This window comes from Lissotriton vulgaris, chromosome 10, assembly GCF_964263255.1.
Source record: "Lissotriton vulgaris chromosome 10, aLisVul1.2, whole genome shotgun sequence".
Taxonomy (NCBI): Eukaryota; Metazoa; Chordata; class Amphibia; order Caudata; family Salamandridae; genus Lissotriton; species Lissotriton vulgaris.
Genome location: NC_141698.1, coordinates 794,316,377 through 794,338,608, shown reverse-complemented (window position 1 = coordinate 794,338,608; position 22,232 = coordinate 794,316,377). Strand labels below are relative to the sequence as shown.

At 39.8% G+C, this 22,232-nt stretch overlaps 1 protein-coding gene across 1 annotated transcript in view; it reads left to right on the top strand.

Annotated features, from left to right (window-relative positions):
* The window catches only part of DNAH11 (dynein axonemal heavy chain 11), a 3,435,931-nt gene that overhangs the window by 1,545,450 nt on the left and 1,868,249 nt on the right, over positions 1-22,232 (top strand). The window contains exons 40-43 of the mRNA XM_086939827.1: positions 2,862-2,939; positions 11,252-11,384; positions 15,451-15,578; positions 18,107-18,255. Coding sequence (XP_086795953.1) covers positions 2,862-2,939; positions 11,252-11,384; positions 15,451-15,578; positions 18,107-18,255 — 488 coding nt within the window. The remainder of the gene's footprint in view (positions 1-2,861; positions 2,940-11,251; positions 11,385-15,450; positions 15,579-18,106; positions 18,256-22,232) is intronic.

Below are 22,232 nucleotides of genomic sequence, written 5' to 3'. Positions count from 1 at the left end.
CATCAGTAGGACTATAATATATATCTGCAGAATCTTAATAAGGAGATGAATAATACTATAAGAAGCAATAAGCATTAGATAGATGACATTGAAGTTTTAATATTTTATGGCAAAAACAGCTAGAAAAAGGAAAGTGCCATTGAAAAATCAGTTCATGGTTGACCTGGACTTGGGTGCAATTTCAGGGTGGCTGCAATGGAGAAGAGATCAGATACGCCCGCAAGTCATTCCAGGCAAGGATTTTACCTTTTGACTTAGCCTAATTCATTTAAATCAATCTTACAGTGGTCAAGATCATTAGAATCTGGAGACTACATCATCTCCCTTCCACTGAAGACATTGATTTTGACACCAGAAGCTCCAAGTGGCATTACGCTGGATTTTATAACTGCCTATATCCCTATGCAGCTGACATAGTTTTCCTCCTCACCTCATTCTAGAGTTTTACCATCATATATAATCACTTTTTGGGTTCTTAAATTATTTTAGAGGGCCAAGGCTGGAAGCTGGAGTCGTTTACTTAGAGGTCTAGCTGAACCAGTTTTCATCATAGCAAAAACCTCTGAGTGTGACAAGTCTACATTTTGTATGCACGTCCTTGGCGCTTCTCCCTTGGGCAAGCCTCTGCACCACCCTGTGATCCTCAAGAGATGGAAAAAATTACTGTCCACTTTTCTCCAGTGGCTGGAAATGTTCTTTCTGGTATCGTCTGCAGTCCTTAAGTTCTCTAGGAAGGTTTCTATACACCAGGTCTCTCTTCTGTTCTTTGATGCCACAGAAGTCGAGAGTCCCTAAGTCTTCTTTTATTCTATCAAGTCTTTCTTCAAATGTAGCCTTATAGTACTGACCAGTAATGTTCTGAGGACATGGTGGTGAGGTGCCATTCTTAATCTGTGAACTAGCCAGTGATTAGAGAATTTTTCCTGCTCAGTTAACATATACTTTCTCAGACTATGCCACCTCCTTTTGCAGAACAATACATTTACTGCGCTGTAAAAACAAAAAAGTCCAGAAGCCTGAAATCCCACTTGGCTACCCTCTTCTTCCACCAGAAAGGAATCAGGATCGCCCTAAACCACTCCTTTATTTAGAAAATGTCTCATGGCTCTATTATGGCCAGGAACTGTTTCCACCTAATAAGACTCAAACCAGAAATCCTGGGAATGCACTGGGAATAAATGGGAGCAGATCCTGTCAGCTTCATTCAGTACCTTCAAGTCAAATCTGAAAGTGTGAAAGCTGTCCTTGGATCTACCAATTGTTCCTGTCCGCCCTCCAGATGGCTAATCCCTGTTAAGTGACCTGATGTTGACAGCAACTCTGCATTCCTTGGCACAGAGCTAGGCTATTTTAAAAAGGGTCTTTAACTCCAGACAGGATTGTGTACTTAGCCTCTGGTGGTGAGCGCAATTACACCTGTTCGAAAACCGATTTTAAGGCAGCACAGTACATTTTTTAATGTTAGTTTTCCTTTAAAGTTATCAAAAATATAAATTACTTCACCATAAAATTAGTTTTGAAAACTAGGTGAAACATAACTTTGAAACATCTTGCAAAATTTTTTTTAGGCAGATAGAATTTAGGATTTGTAATTATACCTAGGCCTGCTCACGGAGGATCTAGCTAATTTACACAGTAATAAGTGCTTTGCATATTTAGTCACTTTGAGTGCACCAGTATCCATATATGTACGTTGCACTTTTATATATATATATTGAGTACTCAGCCAAGTGGCCTTACAAGGCACCCTTTAGGGGCGATTTATTAATATATGAACAGAGGTTTTCCTTCATGTAAAGATAGTTTTCGTTTTCATATTTTACTGCAGTGTTAAACTGCAGTCCAGCTGGAGCACAACGTGCTCCTGGCAGCCATATATTTTTTGTCATACATGTTGGTAGGGTAAATACACACTGCAATCCAGGATCACCACTCTGGAATGTTGCCTCTTCTACACACAGTATCAGGCATAGGAGTTTAGGATTGGTGAATTTGTTGCCTACTTGAGGCCTTATTAATACTTCGTTGAACTTTGTGATGTTGGGAGTCTATATTAGAAAAAACTCCTACCTTACAGAATAAGCGGCACAGTTTGGGTTGTAGAGTTGTGAACTGATACTTTGTTCCATATTTCTAAAACGTTGAAAAATAATGGGGTTGAATTTAGGAAAATAGTAATCGAGTGCTTGTTGTGGAGAGCTGATTAGTAGTTTTTCTGGTTTGTGTTGTTTGGTTTTACAAATTCATATTATTTTGTATCTTTTCACTGTTTAGTGGGTAGCTCACAGGCCACTTTTTTTTAATAAGTATTGGATTGGGTAGCTTGACTATCACTGCCGAAAGTATCCCTCAGTAGAGGGCTCCTTGTGTGACATAAGAATAATGTTGTCTTTTTTCTCAAAATTTTTATCTAGTTGAAGGAATATTATTTTTATTTTTTTCTTAAGTACACATTATAGTACAACACATGCTTGCTTAGTAGCAAAGGAGGACCCAAAGCTAACCATGTAAAAAAGGGAAATACCTGAATATTTAAAAATAAACTACTTCATAGGACTGCCAAAGTCTCGGTTATGCATTTTTGCTTTTTCAGGACAGTACATAATCTGGATAGAATATGTAATAATGGTAAGGGAATGTAATAAAACGATGAATCCTCAGTGCTTTTTGGTGGTGGGGATTGGGAGGAGAAGAAAAATAAAAGGCATAAATAGTTATATCAATGCATTTTTCACGGAATGGAATGGTTGAATCTTGTAGACCATTGGAAATTATTTTAGTTATTGACTAAAAAAAAAAAACAATGTAGAAAACCTGTCTTTTCTCTCATCTCTCATTCTTTTTCCCAATTATATTTCTAGGTTGTTCAGCTTCAGGAGCTGCTGGCAGTGCGTCACTCAGTCTTTGTGGTGGGAAATGCTGGAACAGGCAAGAGTAAAGTGAGTTGGTTGTGCAGCTAAATTAGTCATACAGTCCAATTTGAGGGGCTATGTACAATGCATTCTGCACCAGTTCACATTACAAGACATTTTCTATCTATTTTCTTCACCGGATATCTCCATATCTCTTCTCTGAACCTCTTCTACAGTAACACTTCTTTTTGCTAGCTTTTCACAGCATCAGTGGATAGCCTTCGAAGAGGGAAGTAAAACCAACTATTGCATAGCAGCAATAAAAATAAATCCACGCATAAATTGGAAATTCAAAGAGAAAATAGGTCACCAATATACCCATGCTGAAACTATGTGCCTGTGTTTTTCATAGTACCTCTGTCCAACCTGATAACTTTAAATGTTTAAGGGGTGTATCAGAGTGCAGGACATTCCTGTAAAAAGAGTTTCACCACCTTAACTGAACGGTTGCAAGAAGTCAGATCTCTTTAAGTATCATAGACCTTGAGGCAGGATAGTTGAACAGATCAGCACTGGATGTTTAAGCAAATTCTGAGGAATTGTTAGCTCATCACTCCACACTTCAAAATCCTCCTTGAGATAAAAGGTTTCAACCACTATTTCCAATGCCCAAGAACAAAAGTTGAAAATTGATTAACATTAGATTTCTAAAAGTAGTCTATCTTGTGAAATGAAAGCTGAATTGGCACGACTTTCTTGTTCCGAGCTTTGCCAACTTATGCTGTTCCTGTGTACTCAGGAACACACACTTCTGTTTAAGGCATTTGTACCTCCCTTTGATGCTCTTCCTCCTCCCCGCCTCATTTCTTGTTTTTTTGATACTTCCTGAAATTCCCCTTCCCTCTTCTCTTCTTTCACAGCCCCTACATGCCACCTTTCACCCTTGAACCATGTACTTTTTTCCTTCTTCCCTTCCTCCGCCACACCCATTTCCCACTTCATTTTTTGTTTTTAAGCCTTTTTGGTGGAAGACCACTGAACTATTTCATTTTGATCTCTATCCTTCTATGTCCTCTAGCATTTGGTTTCCTCTTCATCTGCTCCTTTCTTCCCAATGCACTGTGCTCCTATTCTTCCTCTTCAAATAAGCTTAGTAGTGGGATGGCTTGTGAGCCACCATCGCCGTGTTGGTCTTCCTCATCTCCTCCCATATTCAATGCCCCTGCTCTATCTATACCTCCCCAAACCACTCCACAAATTTCCCTCAGCCTCCGGCATGGACCGTTTTCCAGTGCCAGTTCTTCTTACCTTTAATCTCGTTTTTTTTTTCTTCTCCAGCATTTGCTAATCCTTAATCTTCAGGTCATGATGGTAGAAATGGATAAGACTATGGCAGCCCACTTCATTAACAACCCATAGCAAAGCTTCCACAAGTCCTGCTTGAGGGGCCGTCTGGTGTTTCAGCCTTTACTCGGCTGGCCTGCTACCATTGAACTTGGGCCCCTGGCTAACCCCATGCTGAGCACACTAAGGCCTGGCTCCTTTCTCTCCTTATGGATGCTTGATCACAGAGTAACATTGCCCTTCCTGATGTTCCACCCCAACCAGAAGAACCTAGCTTGACTCAACTTTTGAGGTTATATCTATAAGGGAAAACATTGTTTACAAGGCACGTCTTACAACGCGTTTCATTACAACGAATGTTTTAGAACGCGAAATCCATTACAACGCATGTCATTACATCGCATAATCCATTACAACGCATTCCCCAAAGTAACGCCCCAGCAGAGTTAGAATAGTAATTGCGTTGTAATGGGTTATGCGTTGTAATAACATGCGTTGTAACGACATGCGTCATAATGGATTTTGGGATGTAAAACATTTGTTGTAATGACACACATCGTAACGCGTAAAGTGTCAAATTTTAACCCATCCATTCAGCAAAATCTGACAGGACATGCATTTCAGGGTAAAACAGACATAAAATGTTTAGACATAGCTTTGGCAGTGAAAAGATTCTTTACAGAAGCTTTCCAAGGATTAACTCTCACTGTATAAATATGTTGAAACTTGTGGCATTCCAGCAGTGAACATATTTGCAGAAGTAGGTAAAGATTTAAGTTAATGAACAAAGTAGGTTTTGTGGGTGTAGAGAGGTGTTAGGGACCCCTTCCTTGTTTTTCACCAGTAGTAAAATGAACACCTAGTTTCATTGTTAGTGGCTTATGAAGTGCACCTGCAGGACCTATGTTTCCAGCTTCTTAACCGGATGAGAAAAGGAGTGAACCTTATTTGCATTAGTGTGTTATTCTAGCTACTGAGTACAGTGCACAAGAGGGCTTTACCTCTGGTATTTTACGTTTTGAACTTATTGATTTCAGGTTTGATTTTTTTTCATGACTTTGAGTCCTGTATTTAACTTGGGAGATGTTAGTTTTTTTTTGTCAGGTGGGTTGGAGTGTTGATTGCTACTGTTGTCTAGTCAATGCATACAAGTAACAAACATGGTTGGACGTAAAGGACACAACCACTGCAGTCCTGTCCTATAGGGAGTAAAAATACCATACCTTTATAGTAATTTAAGATAACCGGTAGGAAGAGGCTTCAGTTCAGTACATTAATGTAAATGTAAGCGTTGAGGAAGCTGGCAAATAGTGAAATGCCACTGTTCACATGGTCAAAGTTTCTGCACAGTTAGAAGTAGATGCTATGCTGTTTGGGGTTTCTGCAATTGTGACTTGACAAGACAGATAGGTCCTTTGTTTCTGGATTTTGAAAAAGAGTTTTTGTGAATAGTTTCAAAGGAACACAGCCCCTACCATTCTGGTCATACCCTGTCACAAAACCAAAATGTTTAGGGAAACTGTTGTTAACAACATCCTTTCAGATACACCTCAAACACAAATACTGTAGAATTTCTTCCACAAGTAAAATTCTGGGGTCAATGGACGATGTCTACAATATTAATGGTCCCACCCATTTACAACACATTTTTTATTCTTCGGAAGGTGTCCAAGCACTAACCTTTTTTTTTAACAACAAATTTTATTTGGTTATTCCATTGAAATTTGGGCCGCAGCTCTACAAAGATCTGTAAGAGAGAAAATATAGCATGCTAGAGTGAAAGGGATAAAACATTTTTCCCTGGCCTTGAGAAGTAAAATATTATGATTAGGGTTGTCTGGAATAGTGTCATTTTTTGTGAGGTTTAACAAACATTACATACACTTATATGAATGGCTCGAAATTTGGTTTGCTAGTAACTTGTGTGAAATTTTCATGTGAGGTCATACTCGGTGGAGACAAACAATACCAGCTGAAGAGAGGTTGAGCAGAAAATGTCTCTCTGCAAGGAATTTTCTGCTCAAACAAGATTCCCGCAAGCAAAGAATTAAGCGAAATAGTGTAACTTTTGTGAATTTGATGGAATGCAAAATTCCCATTTTTTGTGTAAGTGTAATTGAAATTTCGCATTGGCCTAATTAACATACAGTATACATGTAAGGGTGCTTGACCTTTTTATCTTTTGCTTAAAGGAAGTCAATTTGCAAATATTCCCTGGTGGAAAGCAGTGAGCTGCTGTAAAATAGTTCTACTATATGATATGGCGTTTAGACTGAAAAATCGTTCACTTTTTGATAGAAAGCTGAATGTTGATACAGACATTATTGTTTGTAATAGTAATCATATAAGAGCAAGACCCCAGCGTATCTTGCCTATGACTTCATATAGTCTAATCGAAATCCAATATGGCCACCAACTATAAAAAAAATCATTTTAAATCTTCCGATTTGCCTTAAATTTGGTACAAAAGTTCATGTGTACACATCAGTGCATGTCATGTGCATGACCATATTGGATCTAGACTATGGTGTCATAAATATAAAATCAAAATGGGCATCAATAAGGGTGCCAGGAATAAGTAACATACATTGTAGCGAAAATATATTTATAATTTGCATCATATATATCCTTACAACACATACTATGACGATGTGGATAATGTTTCCATTTAAATTAAACAATTTAAGACTATATTAAACCCTGATAACATTTCTATACTATGAAACAATGATGATTCGAGTTTATATACTGTCTAAATCTTGATATCTGTTTCCGCTGCAAAAGTAAAGGTCCGTGCATGGGAGGCTCTCATTTGACCATTTGCATTGATTTGGGCACAAGCTTTTGAACCCACAACAAATAAGTTCTTTGCATGCCTCAGATGCCTCTGGAATGGTTGTTTAATTTGGTACCATTACTCCATCAATCTGCTTCCAGCCCCAATCATTTACATTTGGTAATTCTTGCATAGGCACTAAAGTCTAACTCCAGACACGGCCCTCTTCGTGTACAGATCATTTAATATGTTGAAGAAGAGTGTCTTGGGTAGGTGGGATGTTTTCAATAGTTCTGTTGCCACTTACAAACATGAATTGGCACGCATAGTTAATTTCATGCTATGTACAAGTGCTGCTACACATTAGTACAATGAATCTCTCCACATTTCCGAGGTGAGCATGATCAACAAAATGTGGTCAATCTGCAGAAATGTAAATGCAGGAGTAGCAAAAGATACTGCCATCCAGGTGTCATGAGCTGCTTTCTTCCCTTTCCCATGAAAAGCCAATGTGGTGTTGCGGCCTGTAATAGCATGGAAAAGGGCAGAGATTCACATACATCAACTTATAAGCTTGCTGCAATACTGTGAGCTAGTATGTAGCAGAACGTTTTCCTGTACCAAATGCTAACCACAATGCTTGACATCCAATGTTTTAAAATCAATCAATAGGAGGAACAACTACGTTGGTAATAACTGTACGAATGATTATTTTGGAATGACCTTCAGTTACTGCTTGGAAAGAATGAAGCATAACTTGTGTGCCCACTTTCTCATGATTGCAAGGTGATATCATTTCAAAATTTGGCCTTGGTTTGGAACTTGCAACTTTATCCTGACAGGTGATAACTACTTGCTTCCCTTTGATGTTAATAAGTTGCACATGCCTACTCAGTAAATCAAACAACTGTCTTGTTTTTGTTTCGACAAAGGAAACTATGCCAATCTTTGGGTGCAGGAGTGTTCGATTTAAGTGGCTTGCAAAGAACCTCACCTCTTTTTTCTCTAACTCTTTGCTTGATGTTTCCAGTAATATATATCTCCCACATAAGATCCAATCATTTCACATTCCTTGATTGAGTTTCTATGTGAGATATAAAAACTGTCAAACCGTAATCATCAAATGTTTGACAAGATTTGGGAGGTAGCATATTTACTATAACTGAGCTATCTAATATATATACATCCACTTCTGGAGCAGTATTGTGTATGGTGGTACTTCCGAAATCCCGCAGGCCAATAGCTGCGTCTTCTGTCCTTGTTCGAGTTTTCCTTTCACAGCTACAGAATGCAGAAAAGACTGATTCTTGTGCTTGAAAAATTCTTCCCAATTTCCATTTCTTGTCTGACATCCGATTTATTATCTAGCAAACAGATTGCAATTACTTTTTAATGAGGGTAGTTTGTCTTTGAAATCAGAAGTTTTATGCAGGCTGGTGCTGAGTAACTGAAGTGTGTTTATAACGTTATCACTCCAATGGGTGTAGAATTTCTATTGTTCACTTCAATGGGAAAATATAGTTATGAGAGATATTTAGTTTTCAATATTTTATCAGAAGACAGCCTATGTTATTATGGTCCTACTCCAGCCTCATCTTCACTGATTAAGGCAAAAGGACCCCAACCTATGTGGAAGAAGCAGGTGGACAGTTTGTAATTGACTGCACTGACCTCTATGGTAGCCCAAGGTGGAGAAAGTCCTGGGGTTCTAGAAGACTGTCTTGAGCACCAAGGAGCTTAAGGAAAGACTAAAAGGGACCTTTCCATTATTTTCACGAAATTTAGATTCTTGGTTGTCTTAAGCCATGGCTGAGAGGTCTGTCTCACATCCAGAGCTGTGAATTGAGTCTCACAGAATGGTACCAGAACAATTGAACGTGAATATTTATCAAGGACCCCCTGAATGCATGGAAATAGAGTTCCTAGACCAGGGAAAAGCAAATGAATTGATATGTATCAATCTAGGCAACAAAGCGTAATAGGTGGTCGAAATGAACTGAGCTAAAACATTGGTTTTTTGTAAAAAGGGAAGTACAATTTTATTCACAAATTTTTAAAAACACATTGAAATAATAATGCACAATCACAAATTATATTTAATTATATTTAACACATGTAACTCGAAAGATCAAGAATATACAACACCATTGTTAAAAAAGGCAAATGATCCAACAATTAAAGATTACATAAAATAAACACAATTATAATGAGAAAAATGTGGCTAAATTAATCTCTACGCGCGTTTCGGCGAACCAGCGCCTTCTTCTGGAGCAGCCACGATAATATCTAAAAAAGGAAAATGCCATAAAAAGAAATATTATGTACAATCTTGCATCACTTTTATTGTTTTAGCTCAGTTCATTTCGACCACCTATTACGCTGTGTTGCCTAGATTGATACATATCAATTCACCAGAACAATTGAAAGCATTGCACTGTACGAGCATTGAATAATATTACAGAGGCTACTCCTGACTCCAGCCTCTCTAAGGCAGACAGTTTGCTATTAAGTTTTGCTTGTTTTTATTTGTGGTGCAAGGGCGGCTTCTTTCCTCTATTTACTTTGTACTGCTTAGCGGTGACTTTTCCTCCCTCACTTGTACCTTAGGCATTTTTAGTACTTCAAAAATCATATCTCCTGTAACCTTAATATGGTTACTGTTTATTTTTATTATTACATTTTTATTGATTTTTCAAAATTGGATTGAGAATTTCATTTCTGTATCTTCTTTATTGTAATGTTGTTTGGTACGTTTGAGCTCTACACACTTGTCTCTGAAGAATTATTTGCAGCTGTGCCATAGCTACTAGTAGTTGAGCAGTTTTTCTCATTGAACTTTGTGACCTAACAAGATGTTATGTTAAATTGGAGGCTCATCCATCCCAAATGGAATAATCCACTTTACAACTATAAGGAATTGTAAAAGTGAAAGTTTCATTAAAAAAAAAAATTGGACCAATGTTTCATATTTAAAATACGTTAAAGGGTCTTCATTGTGTTTTTCTTTATTTACTATGATCCTACATGGAAAGCTAGTAGGAAGTACAATGGACAAATGGATAGGAATAAAACAGAGCAAATATTGGTCTGGAGAATTAGCTGCAGAAGATTTGTGTGGGCAGTGGTAAAATAGTAGAAAAATGTATAAGTGTTCGCAGGAGTTATAGTATGAGGACAAAAATGGAGAAGGAGGGTTTGGGCAAAAAGATGATGAGTTGCACTCCAAAAGCAAGATGTGAGAGAGGAGGTCTTGTCCAGGTTTAATTGACCAAAGCCTACATTTTAACAAGCACACCACGCCAAGAGACCTTAATTACAAAAAGCAGAGCAATCAGCAATAGAGGTAGATGCGGAATTAGGACCAGTGCTCGACCGCCACCCATGGAAACCTATCAAACACTGACATTTTGGAAAACTAGACAACCAGGGGATTCCAGCGTGGTGAGCCGTGCACGGGTCCCACAAGTTTTTCTTGCCCACAATGCCCTGCAGATCTCAAACTTTGCCTGAAATCATGCATTATCCTTGTACTTATGTGACAAAAACATCCGGAATCCAAAAACTTCCTACCATCCAGCATTGCCCCACTTTTGTCTTGAACATATAGAGGTTTGTCAGTGATGGATTACTCTTTAGAGGCTAAGTAAACTGTAAGATGTCTGGTTGGTATCCACAAAATATTTTATAAAGATAAGACACAATATATTTAAGATCGGTATCTTTGAATTTCAGGGTACTTTTGGGGTTATTTATAGTTTGCTGGAGTGGTAGCACTGCAAGGCAAATTACAAAATATTACTAATTAGGGACGTTGCCAGTGTGTGGCGGTGGCATCACATTTTCTCTGATCAGTATGTCTTTGTAAATTTCTTCAGAACATAAGTCATTATCAGTTTAATTTCAATATTTGGGCATACAAGTATGTGAAAGTTCAGCAAAATTATGTTAAACTACTTGAAATGCAAATCCGTTATTTTGTGCTAAGTCCTTTTATCAATTTTTGGCACAAGGATGCATTAAACGAAAAAGCACTGCAAAAACCGTTTTATTTTAACCCATGTGTTCGTGTTAAATTTTAACCATTGCAGTAAATTCTTACACGAGCGGCATGTACTTACATGAAATTACATATTTTCGGGAAATTGACATAACAAATGTACTGTGAAATTCCTATAATTATGCTGGCATAATTAAAATTTCACCATCCCTAGTATCAGTGCCTTTTTTAACAATGTCATCATTTTCATGCTTTCTTAACTGATTTATGCCTCCTTTTCAGGTTCTGAAGACCCTCAACAAAACTTACATAAACATGAAACAAAAGCCAGTGTGGAATGACCTGAACCCAAAAGCTGTAACTACTGATGAGCTTTTTGGCTTCATACATCACGCCACCAGAGAATGGAAAGATGGCAAGTATATATTTGTCCTACAAAACGTATACAGCAGGTGTTTCACCAAAAGGTAGACACTATAAGATGTGTAAATCACACATTTGTTTTTTGTACAGATCCAATTCCCAAGTGTTAATTGACCTCAAACGAAAAATAATACCCCTTTGAGTCCTTAATTAGGCCCTCCTGTGAAGCCACACATTGTATGTGGCATTATACTTTACTCCTACAAAGCATGATTAATAGGTCTGGAGCAAAACTTAAACTTTCTCTATGCTCTGACCTTTTTAAGTATAACAATGTGGCCACTAAATAAAAGTGTGCATTTGCACAGGGAATCTATACAACCTATGTGGAATTTTGAGCCCTTTAGAATTCTGGATAGAGTAAATATGACCCCTTGAGAGATGCCCTCTGAGGTTCCAAGAAGTACACCTGTAAAGCTGCACCTCGTTCCGCTTCCCAGGTGTACTCGTAGGAATGGTTGTGAAAAGAAAACAAAATGTAAATGCTCAGCTGGAGATGCAAGTCTCTACCCATACTTTTGTGAATATAGCCTACAAGTCAGTTTCTGGAAGCAAGTTTCTCATTCTCCCAGATATTCAACGTACAACACATTTTTCTAAGACACATATTCTGGTTGAACTGGCCATGCCACAATGCTAAGCAAGGCTCCATCTGAACGCCCCTTCCCTTTGCAAGAATCATTCTGAATTGAGCTCTGATGACCTATTCTGAAAGCCTGACTAGATAACTAGACCCATTAACAGCCTTCCATGTAGAAGAATACACAACCAAATATTCATGTATGACATGAACTGAAATGTGCCAGAAGACACTTGCCTCCATCCTTTAAGACCTACACAAATCTGAATAAACATGAAAACATGGGCAAATGAAGGCAATCAACAACGGTCTGAAGCTGCTTGGCACTCAGAGTAGTAGTGCACCCCGGGCAGTTTTAACTAAGCTGTGTAGATTGAGAGTTAGAAAGGAAAGCACATGTCCAGACATGCAAAGATGCAAGTGCCTGCTTTGCCAGCACTGATTGTGAACAATTTGTAGTGCACAAGTTTAAAAGAAATACTATGAACTAGTCATGAACAAAAAACAAGAAACAGAACAAACCTGGCTCAATGACATGAAACTTGATGGCTTTGACCTAAACTTTCACAAACGTCAAGTCACTGGAATTTACCCTGGACACCAACCTCGCCCTTCAGAAATACATTGCCAAAAAACAATGACAGCCTGGTAACAGAGCTCTTCTAAAGAATGTGAAACAATTTTTTTCAGGAAATGACTTCAGAACTCCCATTCAATCCCTCATAGCTGTGCGTCTGGATGGTGGCAATGCCTTGCTTCATGGCCTCCAAGACTTCTCACTGGGTCCACTTAAGAGCATCCTACACATTGGAGCACATCTCAATCTGGGGCTTAAGGAATATGATATTATCGCTGTCATGACGTAACTCCATATAACATCTTTTCCGGCCTGCACTATTTTGAAAACCAGTTGCATTATTTGCAAAGTCCTAACCCGCCCCTAGCTTCTTATCTTGTAGACAACTCCACCATCTCTGGTGGTTCACAGCACATTAACAACATCCCAGACTTCATCAGACTGGAAACTAAGAATTGTAATAACAAGGCAGCAGCCCTTTTCCATCTATGCACCCAAGATCAATAACAACATCCCTGTATCCATCATTACTGCCCAAACTCATCTCCAATTTAGGAAAGAGTTCAATAATCACCTCTTTAAAGAACAGAACATCGCAACTGTTGGGACCGAAAAGTCTCTGTATGGAACGGACGTATATCCCAGGCCTTATTGATCAACTGCACTGATGTCTGGATCCATAATGCTGATTTTTGGCAATACATATCATGCATGTGTGCCTTGACATAGGCCTGCCTCACAGAATATGGTTTTGTTGGAACAGGAGGGATCGCTGAATCACTACACTCACAGTGGTGGAAGGCTACTGGATTTATCAGGAGTAAGCAGCAAAGGTGCATTGGGGGCAGCATACTTTTAAGTCATCAGTAGGAGTGTACAGGTCATTTTTAACCACCATGGTGAGCACTATAGGCTCACTCACTTTTAAAGTTCTGCTGCTGTGTGCTTAACTCACCCATGGTCTAGATTGTACTGGTGTGAAGGGCTGCAGAGTGCACAGTATAGAAGTGGTCTATTTACGATGGGTTTATATATGCCTTGGAAGGGAGCAATACATGGATACTGGAGGACTGAGCAGTGCGTGCATGGAATGTGTGTATATGCTGCATGTGCCTATGAGTGATACAGTACCTGAAGGATAAACTGCTGTTCAGTGCGTGCCCACTCACAAAGCGGGACATCATAACCCCTACAAGTATTGTGCTGCTTGGCCATATTCTCATTGTGGGGTTACATCTAGCAAATAAAAAGCTAACCCCTAGCAACAGATGGTGATTAGCTGAAGGACTGTTTGGAAGAAGTTAACTTTTCCTGATACCATTATGGGGTGTCTGCCAGCTATCACCACCATAGAGTTTCAGACACTTTCAGCAATAGGGATATTACTTACCATCTGGATTGACTCCGACAGAAGGAAGGTGAAGATGGGCATGATTGGTTCCATCCAAAGTAAATGTACTGCTCAAGTTCTGACAGTTTGGTTACTTGGCACCAACTGATTTGTTTTGGAAGTCCAAGCAGATGTTGGAATTGCTGAGGATCTACTACCTGAAAAGTGGGATCTTGCTTGAAACTGAAGTTCCCCGTGAGCCTTCAGCCATACTGAGAAGTTTACATTGTGAAGAAAATAGTTTGTCTTCTCTCTATTGTTGCTCTCTCCAAGCAAGCCCCTGTTGCATGTCCAGTTCTGCACTGAGGGAAAGAAGATGTAAAGAAGCTTCTGAGGTAGACCACTAACCTGCAACAGTGTAGCCCTGGCAATCTTCTTTGAAATTTGATTCACTATTTCTCCACAGCCTCTAGTGCCTACAGTATTTCCTGGTACTTCACTACGCTTCAACAGCCCATCTTGAAATGTTGCATCAACCCTACACCACTATAAGGACTAGCACCTGGTGCTTAGAATCTATTCCTAAAACTTCAGTCCAATGCTTGGCCTGCCCAGCTCCAATAGCACTCCCCACATCAGGTGTCTGACCCCCAATATTCACCCGAGAAGTGCAAGATTCTTATACCAGGATGGGCCAGCCTCCTATCCAATAATTATTTTCTCCATTATTTCCCTGGTGGTCTAGTCTGCTTTGTATCCATGCGGTTGTAAAGATTCAGGTAAAACCTAATATGCACCCCCTAGGTAGCTAAAGAGTGTCTTGACCTATAGGGTTGGTGGGGACTGTCCCATGCTCGGACAGTCCCTTCATCCAACAATTCCTAATTTTAATGTCTGTGCCTGGGAAATATGGGTGGGCAAAGAGTCTGATATGGTTCTGGTTCATAATGGAAGCTATGCATTGTACCAAGGGGGTGGATCACCCATACAAAATGGCGTTGATGTTTAGTGGATGTATCCTTGATTAGGGATCATCCTCCTGTGGTACCCCTTGGGTACAGTTCCACTAGGGAGGCGTACCACTGGAATGGGAAGAGTCTGACCTTTCCAAATATTTCCATTGAAATCTGTGCTCTGGCATTGAGCTGTGTGGCCACACACCAATCAATAGAAAAGCTGAAGGAGTCAGATAGCTCTTTTTACTTTCAGGTTCAGTTGTGATGAAATCAGCACTAATGATCCTTCAGAAAGAAGCCTTAGGCTGCTGGGAAGTTCTTTTCTAGTAGCCCAAGAAGGCTCCCGAAAAGAGAAATATTTCCAGCGCTGCATGTGAGGATGTGACCTCTACTTCCCTGGCACTCTAAAGGTAGAATGGTGGACAGAGCTAGGTGAAAAAGCGAGAAGCACTCTTTTTAGCAGCATGTTTTAATTTCGGGGTCAGTTTCTACCGATCTATTATTTGAGTTCCTGTTTCTTTAAGGTGTTTATCTAAGCTGCATGATTTCTTAATAATGATCTACGCCTTCAAACATTTCCTTCCATCTAATACTTCATTTTTTTTTCTATGTAAGGTCTTTTCTCGTCCCTTTTGCGGGAGCAAGCCAATATCTCACATGATGGCCCAAAGTGGATTGTTTTAGATGGCGATATAGATCCCATGTGGATTGAGTCTCTTAATACTGTCATGGATGATAACAAGGTGAGGAACTTTAATATGTGCCTACTCATTTTCCATTTTGTCATAGTGTGCTGATAGTGGGTATATTACATGTCTTTTTCTGCTGAAAGAAATGCCATTATAGATTAAATATACCACTGGGTGTGACCATAATCTAGAAGGACAAGGATGTTAATTGGTTTTTAATTTACTACGTCCTGTTATCAATGGATATTGATGGGTTTTTTTTTTATATAAGGAGAAGTTTGAATGTGGAATTTTTGTTTTGCTTTTATCTTTTAGGATGCGTATTTTGTTTTCAAATGTTTATTAGCATTGTCATTGCTGATATAGCCTTCTCCTTGACAGGACAAGATATCATAGTTTTCACATTCTGCCTTTCGCATGCCCCAGATCCCACTTCCTTACCTAGGATGGGCATTACCTGAGTTTTCTAGGAATTCATGTTACTGTGCCGGCTCTGCAACTGCAAAAGCTGAGAATCCTGTCCCATGATTCATTGGAGCCATTGGGGTTCAGGTCTTGTGAATATGGTTTTCGTAAGGACCCATCTCCAGGGACCATTGGGTTATGCTATCTCTTTTCAGGAAGTTTTATGGGATGCCACTGGTACTTAAACTTCTAGTTGCTTTTGTGAAATGTGACTAAATTCCATAGAACTGGGCCTTTGGAACAAGCTACCTCGTTTTGCCAGGCTCTTTTTTACTGGAGGATTTTTCATAACGGCTTTTGACCCTTTTGTGTGGTTAAAAGTAGTACTATGTTCATGTAGCAAATCCACCTTTCCTTGAAACGCTCTCAGCCTCAAAGGATTCTTAGTCGTTACTAGTAACTACATGTTCTAGTAGGGCGTGGGTTCAAGTGTGAAGCTCAGCTTGACATCACCAGGCTATTTCTGGACATCGAGGTAAACTCGGGACTCAATCTAAATACGGCACCCTATGTATTTCTAAAGGGACTGTTAAAATTTCAAGTTTTCTCTGTGGTGTCCCCACAGTCACCAACCCATTTTCACCAGTGCAAATCTAATGTGCAGCAGCTATGTGGTTGTGTCTCATGCTTCTTAAATTCTAGCTTGGTGCATGCTCGAATAGAGCAGTTAAGCGAGAGAATTGAAAATGGACTTTCAGTCATAGGACAATACAACTTCGGATTCTTACAAAATTAAAAGAAAATTTCAGCACAGCTTAGAAGAATCTTCGTGTTTACCTCTGGATACAGACAGATTTAGCTGTATGGAAGAGCTGTCTGCAGTAAAAAGTAGAGCGAGAGATTGGGATTTGGGTTAGCCCCTTTCTGCTATTGGCGTTCATGTGTATTTCATGGTTTGCTATTGCTTGAAGGGGCTGTCCATCACGGTCATTTTGTTTTTGTTGATTGCTACATTGCCCATTTAGCTTTTGATGACAGAGAGTTAATTAGTCTATTTCTTTTTGTTAGGTGGTCGATGCAACATGATATGAAGCTTGTAATTGAGTCACTGTATGTTATTTGATGGTTTTACTTTGCTGACTCCATGTTTTAATTGCTGGTTTATGTTAACAGAGAGTTTAATGTTTGGATACCGTAGTTTTTTTTGTAGAGACAGTGCTGTTCACTAATCACTGTTGCAGGTGCATATATGCATATATTGTACTGTGCAGGTATAACAAAATAGTGTAACGAAGACTGTCTCTCTTGTAAAGCTCTCGAATCCACTTCAGCCAAGGTGGTGCTATAAAAATGCAAAATATAAACGATCTGCTATGCAGTATTTTGATGTGTAAGATTTTTACGTTAACCACTTGCAACACAAATGTCATCTTCAGGCCTCTTTTCATTAAGCTTTTCTTGGAGGGTGCAGTTTAAATTTACTAATCCATTCTGTTCAGCAGAGGGGTTCTCCCGATCCCAGTTTTCAGAGTGTTTTAATCCAAGATTTCGTGCTTCACTCGCATCTAAAACTCCCACTTTCAAAGACACAGATCTTTGCCCGTACTTTTGTAGTAAAGTTCAAAAAAGAGATTTTCAGCTCTACTGCTCCACCCACCAATAACCGCCAATCCAGAAGCACAGTAATGTAGGCTTCTACCTTTGTTCGTCTTAAATATTTCTTTTAAGAATACGTTGAGGTTTTGATAATTGCATTTCTTTTTAATAACCCCTTTTCCTTTTGTCACAATATACACACAAATACTTATTAGCTGGCTCCAGCACAGGATTCTGTTCTTGAAAGTCATGACACCTACTGTTTTCCACGTATTTGTAAAGATTGTGCTTTTCTGCATAACCATGTTTTAACATTTCTTCATACCTATTCCACTGTGTAAAAAAAGTGAAACCATCTCGATTACTGTTCTGAACTCACATAGAATGCATGCACCTCTTGCTACAAGGAAAGTCCCTTCTTCAATGCGTTATTACAATGTTAGGTTTGCTTAGTTAGTGTAAGAATTAGTGCAGGGATTACATATGTAAATACTATACACCGACACAACTGCAGTTGATCTAAAAAAGGTAATAATGTGTACAAATGCATTTTTTCTCTCTTTGCTTGAAATCTGCGATAGATCCTCACCTTGGCGAGCAATGAGCGTGTTCCCCTTACTCCGTCCATGCGCCTTCTCTTTGAGATACACCATTTAAGGACTGCTACTCCCGCAACAGTCTCTAGAGCGGGCATTCTATATGTTAATCCTCAAGACCTTGGCTGGAGCCCGTAAGTAATGTTCTTTGTCAAGTTTGCTTTTCGTTTAATTAGCCAATAGCTAGGTTATGGGTGGGGTTGTTGCTTGCTCTACTGTTGGTATTTGGTACCAGGCTTGTGTGTTGCTTGCTTTTAGTATGTGACATATAGTTAACTTGACTTTTAGATTCTGAAATATTTATAGTTCTACATTCTGGGAGCTTTGTTCTTAAGGTGAATGTCATGTATAGATTCATTTGCACACTGCTATGCAAAGCCTTCAGCTCTGAGGAGGTAATTGTTTTGCTGCTGGCACTTTTTGTGGAAGGGTATACTGTATATTTGAAGAACGCCACCAGAATAGGCTTATGAAGCATGCCTTGATTGATTGATTGATTGTGGGTTTCTAAAGCGCTAGAATCGACTCCCGAAGGAGTATCTCTGCGCTGTAAACCGCTGGGGAACCCGTCCTGGCTTTCCCTGTGAGATGGTCCCTACTGGGTATCTCCAAGGTGAAACCAGGCATCCCCGGCGTATGTGGGGGGCCGTTGTGGAGATGAGGCAAGCTAATGCCCAGAGTTGCTGAGTGTGTTCCCTGGTTAGAGTAGGCACAGAGGCGAGAATTATCGACTCCGCTGACCCTAGTCCAAGACCCTACTGCGTCGGGAATTGAACCCTGGTCCCGGGCCATCCTCTGCTCCTGGGTCTGCCGCCTCTAACCAGTGAGCCATTCTTGGGTGTATAGGCCAATTTAATTCTCGTAATTTGTAGCATGTTGAGAAAACCACAAACTCCACATGCTGGCAAATACCAAATGGCGGGCACTATTCCTGTCAGGAAAATGCTGAGCGTTAACGTAAAAAAGTGTAGTTCTTTCCACTTACCGTGGCAGCAAAACGAGTGCAATCCGAGGTCAGGGAACATTTCTGCAGCAGGCACTCCCATAAGTAAACTTGCAGGAAAGTGTTGTCCTAAAGAAGGGGAGTGTTCCTTCCGAACCACCATGGAGCTGCACTATCAGGTGGCCATCCCTGTTGGCGTCAAGCCACGCCCCGTGTTGGCTTGATTGACATTTAGAAATGTATAGTAGCGCAGATGAAATTGCATACGCTGAATATTTCAACTGTGTCCTTTGACTTTTTAGTTACTTTCAGGATACCTGCACTGAAAATGTGCTGTTTTGTCTCTATATATTGCCTAATACTCTTGTGCTTGCAATACCTGTTTGGAGCACCTTACATGTTTGATGCAGCATGAATAATTGGAATATGGAGTGTCCTTCTAGGACTGCATTTTAAACTTAAAACATTTTAGGGAATGTATTGGAAAACTGTGCCATACAAAAGTGAAGTTTAGCCTATTGTTTCAAACCTTTCATGGGGAAGAACTCCCTTGGAAGTCGGGTTTGTTGTTGAAATTCACCTACCACTTTCAACAACTTCCACTGGAATATCTATCAAAGATTAAGGAATGGTATGTGAAATATGATTGAGAAGGTAATAGACATTTACAGAGAAATCCGTATGCTGGTCAGTAAGAAGATATCACAATGCATCTTCAAGTAGCAATGCGGTGTGAAACCACTGTGAGGCAAATATAGGTGCATTAACCTCAGTGCTTAACAATTGCAGTAGGCTAACAAATGCTCAAATGATGTGAACAAATGTACAATTAAAAACAAAGTGCAATTCTGCCCTTAAATAACCCTTACATAAGGTGTGGGGGCATTCATCAGGAGCTATACTGATTCCCTTCTGTAATTGCTGCTGTAATGGCAATCAGTGCACAATAATAATAATAATAATGAATTGATGAAGTGGTCACCAAAACTCATAAGGAAATCCACTTATTCAGGACCCACAAAAGTCGGGTCTCACTTCTCTACTCAAGGTGTCCCTGTCAAGGGGCTCATGGTGCATACCTTATTATGGCCCCTAATAGTCTGTAAATCACCAGGATCTAGTACCTAACCTTAGATAATGGTTATTTGAGGGCAGAAACATGTTGACCAATATAGAGAACATTGTCCGGGTTTGGTAGATCCCTACCTGAGTATTCACTTATGGGATGTTAGAAATTGGGATTCTGGTTGGCAGAGGTATGCACCCTGTCCAAGCAGGAACCACAATCCTAGTCAGGGTAAATTAGATAAATACTAAAAGATAACCTGTGCACACCCTCTGGTAGCTTGGCACAGAGCAGTCTGACTTATATAAATAGGCAATGTATAAAGCATTTGTGCAATACACAGCAACACTATGAAAACACAATAACAAAAAGACTCCATACCAGGTTAGAAAAATAGACAATAACTTTATTAATAAAACAAGATCAAAATTACAAACATCCAATGAGTAGAACCAGAGTTATGGATTTAAAAAAATATTTTTTAATATTGGGCATTAGTCTTAAAGCAGCAACTGGGGATATCTGGTTGCGCTTGACTAGGGAAAATCGAAAAGTTAAGGCAGACCGTGATGGAGTGCAGGTCGGATACAGGGACCAGCCTTTGCCCACTGAAACAGTACCTTTGGATGGGGTCTGCGTTGACATTGAAATGAGGAGCAGGGAGGCAATGCATCGTCGTCGATCTGAGGGATTCGTCAGTGATGTGTCTTTCTCGAGCTGCGCACTCTGGTGAAGCTTCATCGTCAAGCAGCACTGAAGATGGGCTATGGGTTGTTGTTGAGCTGTGCACTTGGGGAAAGTTTGGCACTGAGCAGCACTGAAGACGGGGATGTGTTCTCTGTGGTTGAACTTGGTCAGTTCCGAATGACGATGACGCATCACCACCAATGCGTAGAGTTGCAACACAGAAAACCTCACTTCCAAGGCCCAGGTTTAGGTTGGCAGAGTCCAGGTGCTGTTGCAGGGTTGTAGGAAGTCTTTGATATCCCTGAGACTTCAGAACAAGGGTAATCCACCATGCTCTTCGAGTCACTCTGGGTTCAAGTAAGATGGGTCCAGTCCTTTTCCTCAGCAGGACAGAGGGTAGAATGCAGCAGAGTAACACAGTACACAGTAAAGCAGCTCTTTCAGAGCAATAGTCCAGCATAGTGACAGTCCTTCTAGTAGCACAGCAGTCCCTCCTCCTGGCAGAGTTCTTCATAGGTCCAGTAGTTTCTGCTTTGCTGTGGTCAAAGACCCAGTCTTTTTACCCATTTGTGCCTTTGTAGTGGGGGTGACTTCAGAGAAGGATCTTTGAAGTTCACAGAGGTCCTTTCCTCCCAGCCGTGGCCCATTGCCGTCAGTTGGGGATAATCAACCCTTTGTGTGGGTACAGGGCCCTCACTCCATTCCTGTGCAGGATAAGCATTAGAATGTAGATGAGTAATCAGTCACTCCTAACCTTCCTGTTTGTGGCTGTCTAGAGGGAATGTTAAAAGTGTAGCTGTCCCCCACCCCAGACATGTATTGGAGACAGGCTGCAGGCACACAGAGCTGTGAGAGCAGAGAAATGTCCACTTTCTAAAAGTGGCATTTCTAAAATAGTATTGGCAAATCCAACTTTACCAGCAAAAATGATCTGCTATTACCATTCTGAAGATATAAAACATGGGACAGCTACTCCTTTGTAATTAGAAATTACAGCTTAAAAGTTATAACCAGTGTCACAAATATGCTTACCAATAGACCATTTTGCCACTGAGTAACACTACAATCATTTGGAGCCCATTAAAATCCTATAAACCTGACTTTAGGTCCTTCTAAGAGACCATTTGCATCTAAACCCTCCAATAGAACGTTTGATTCAAACTCTTAACTATTTCTGTAAAATTATTTAAAATTGTTCTGGTTTTCACCAATAGTGCTACATAGTGTGGTATGAAAGATGAGATTTACCATTATGGTTCCTAAGAAGGACTTTTGGGAAGATTAGCCTTTCCCTGTGAAAAATGTTTTTATATTCCTGCAGAATATTGACCAATTGAACCATATTTGCAACTACACCCCCCCAAAAATAGGGAGGAGTATATATTTACTTCCTACTTTCCTCACATGGAGCCCAG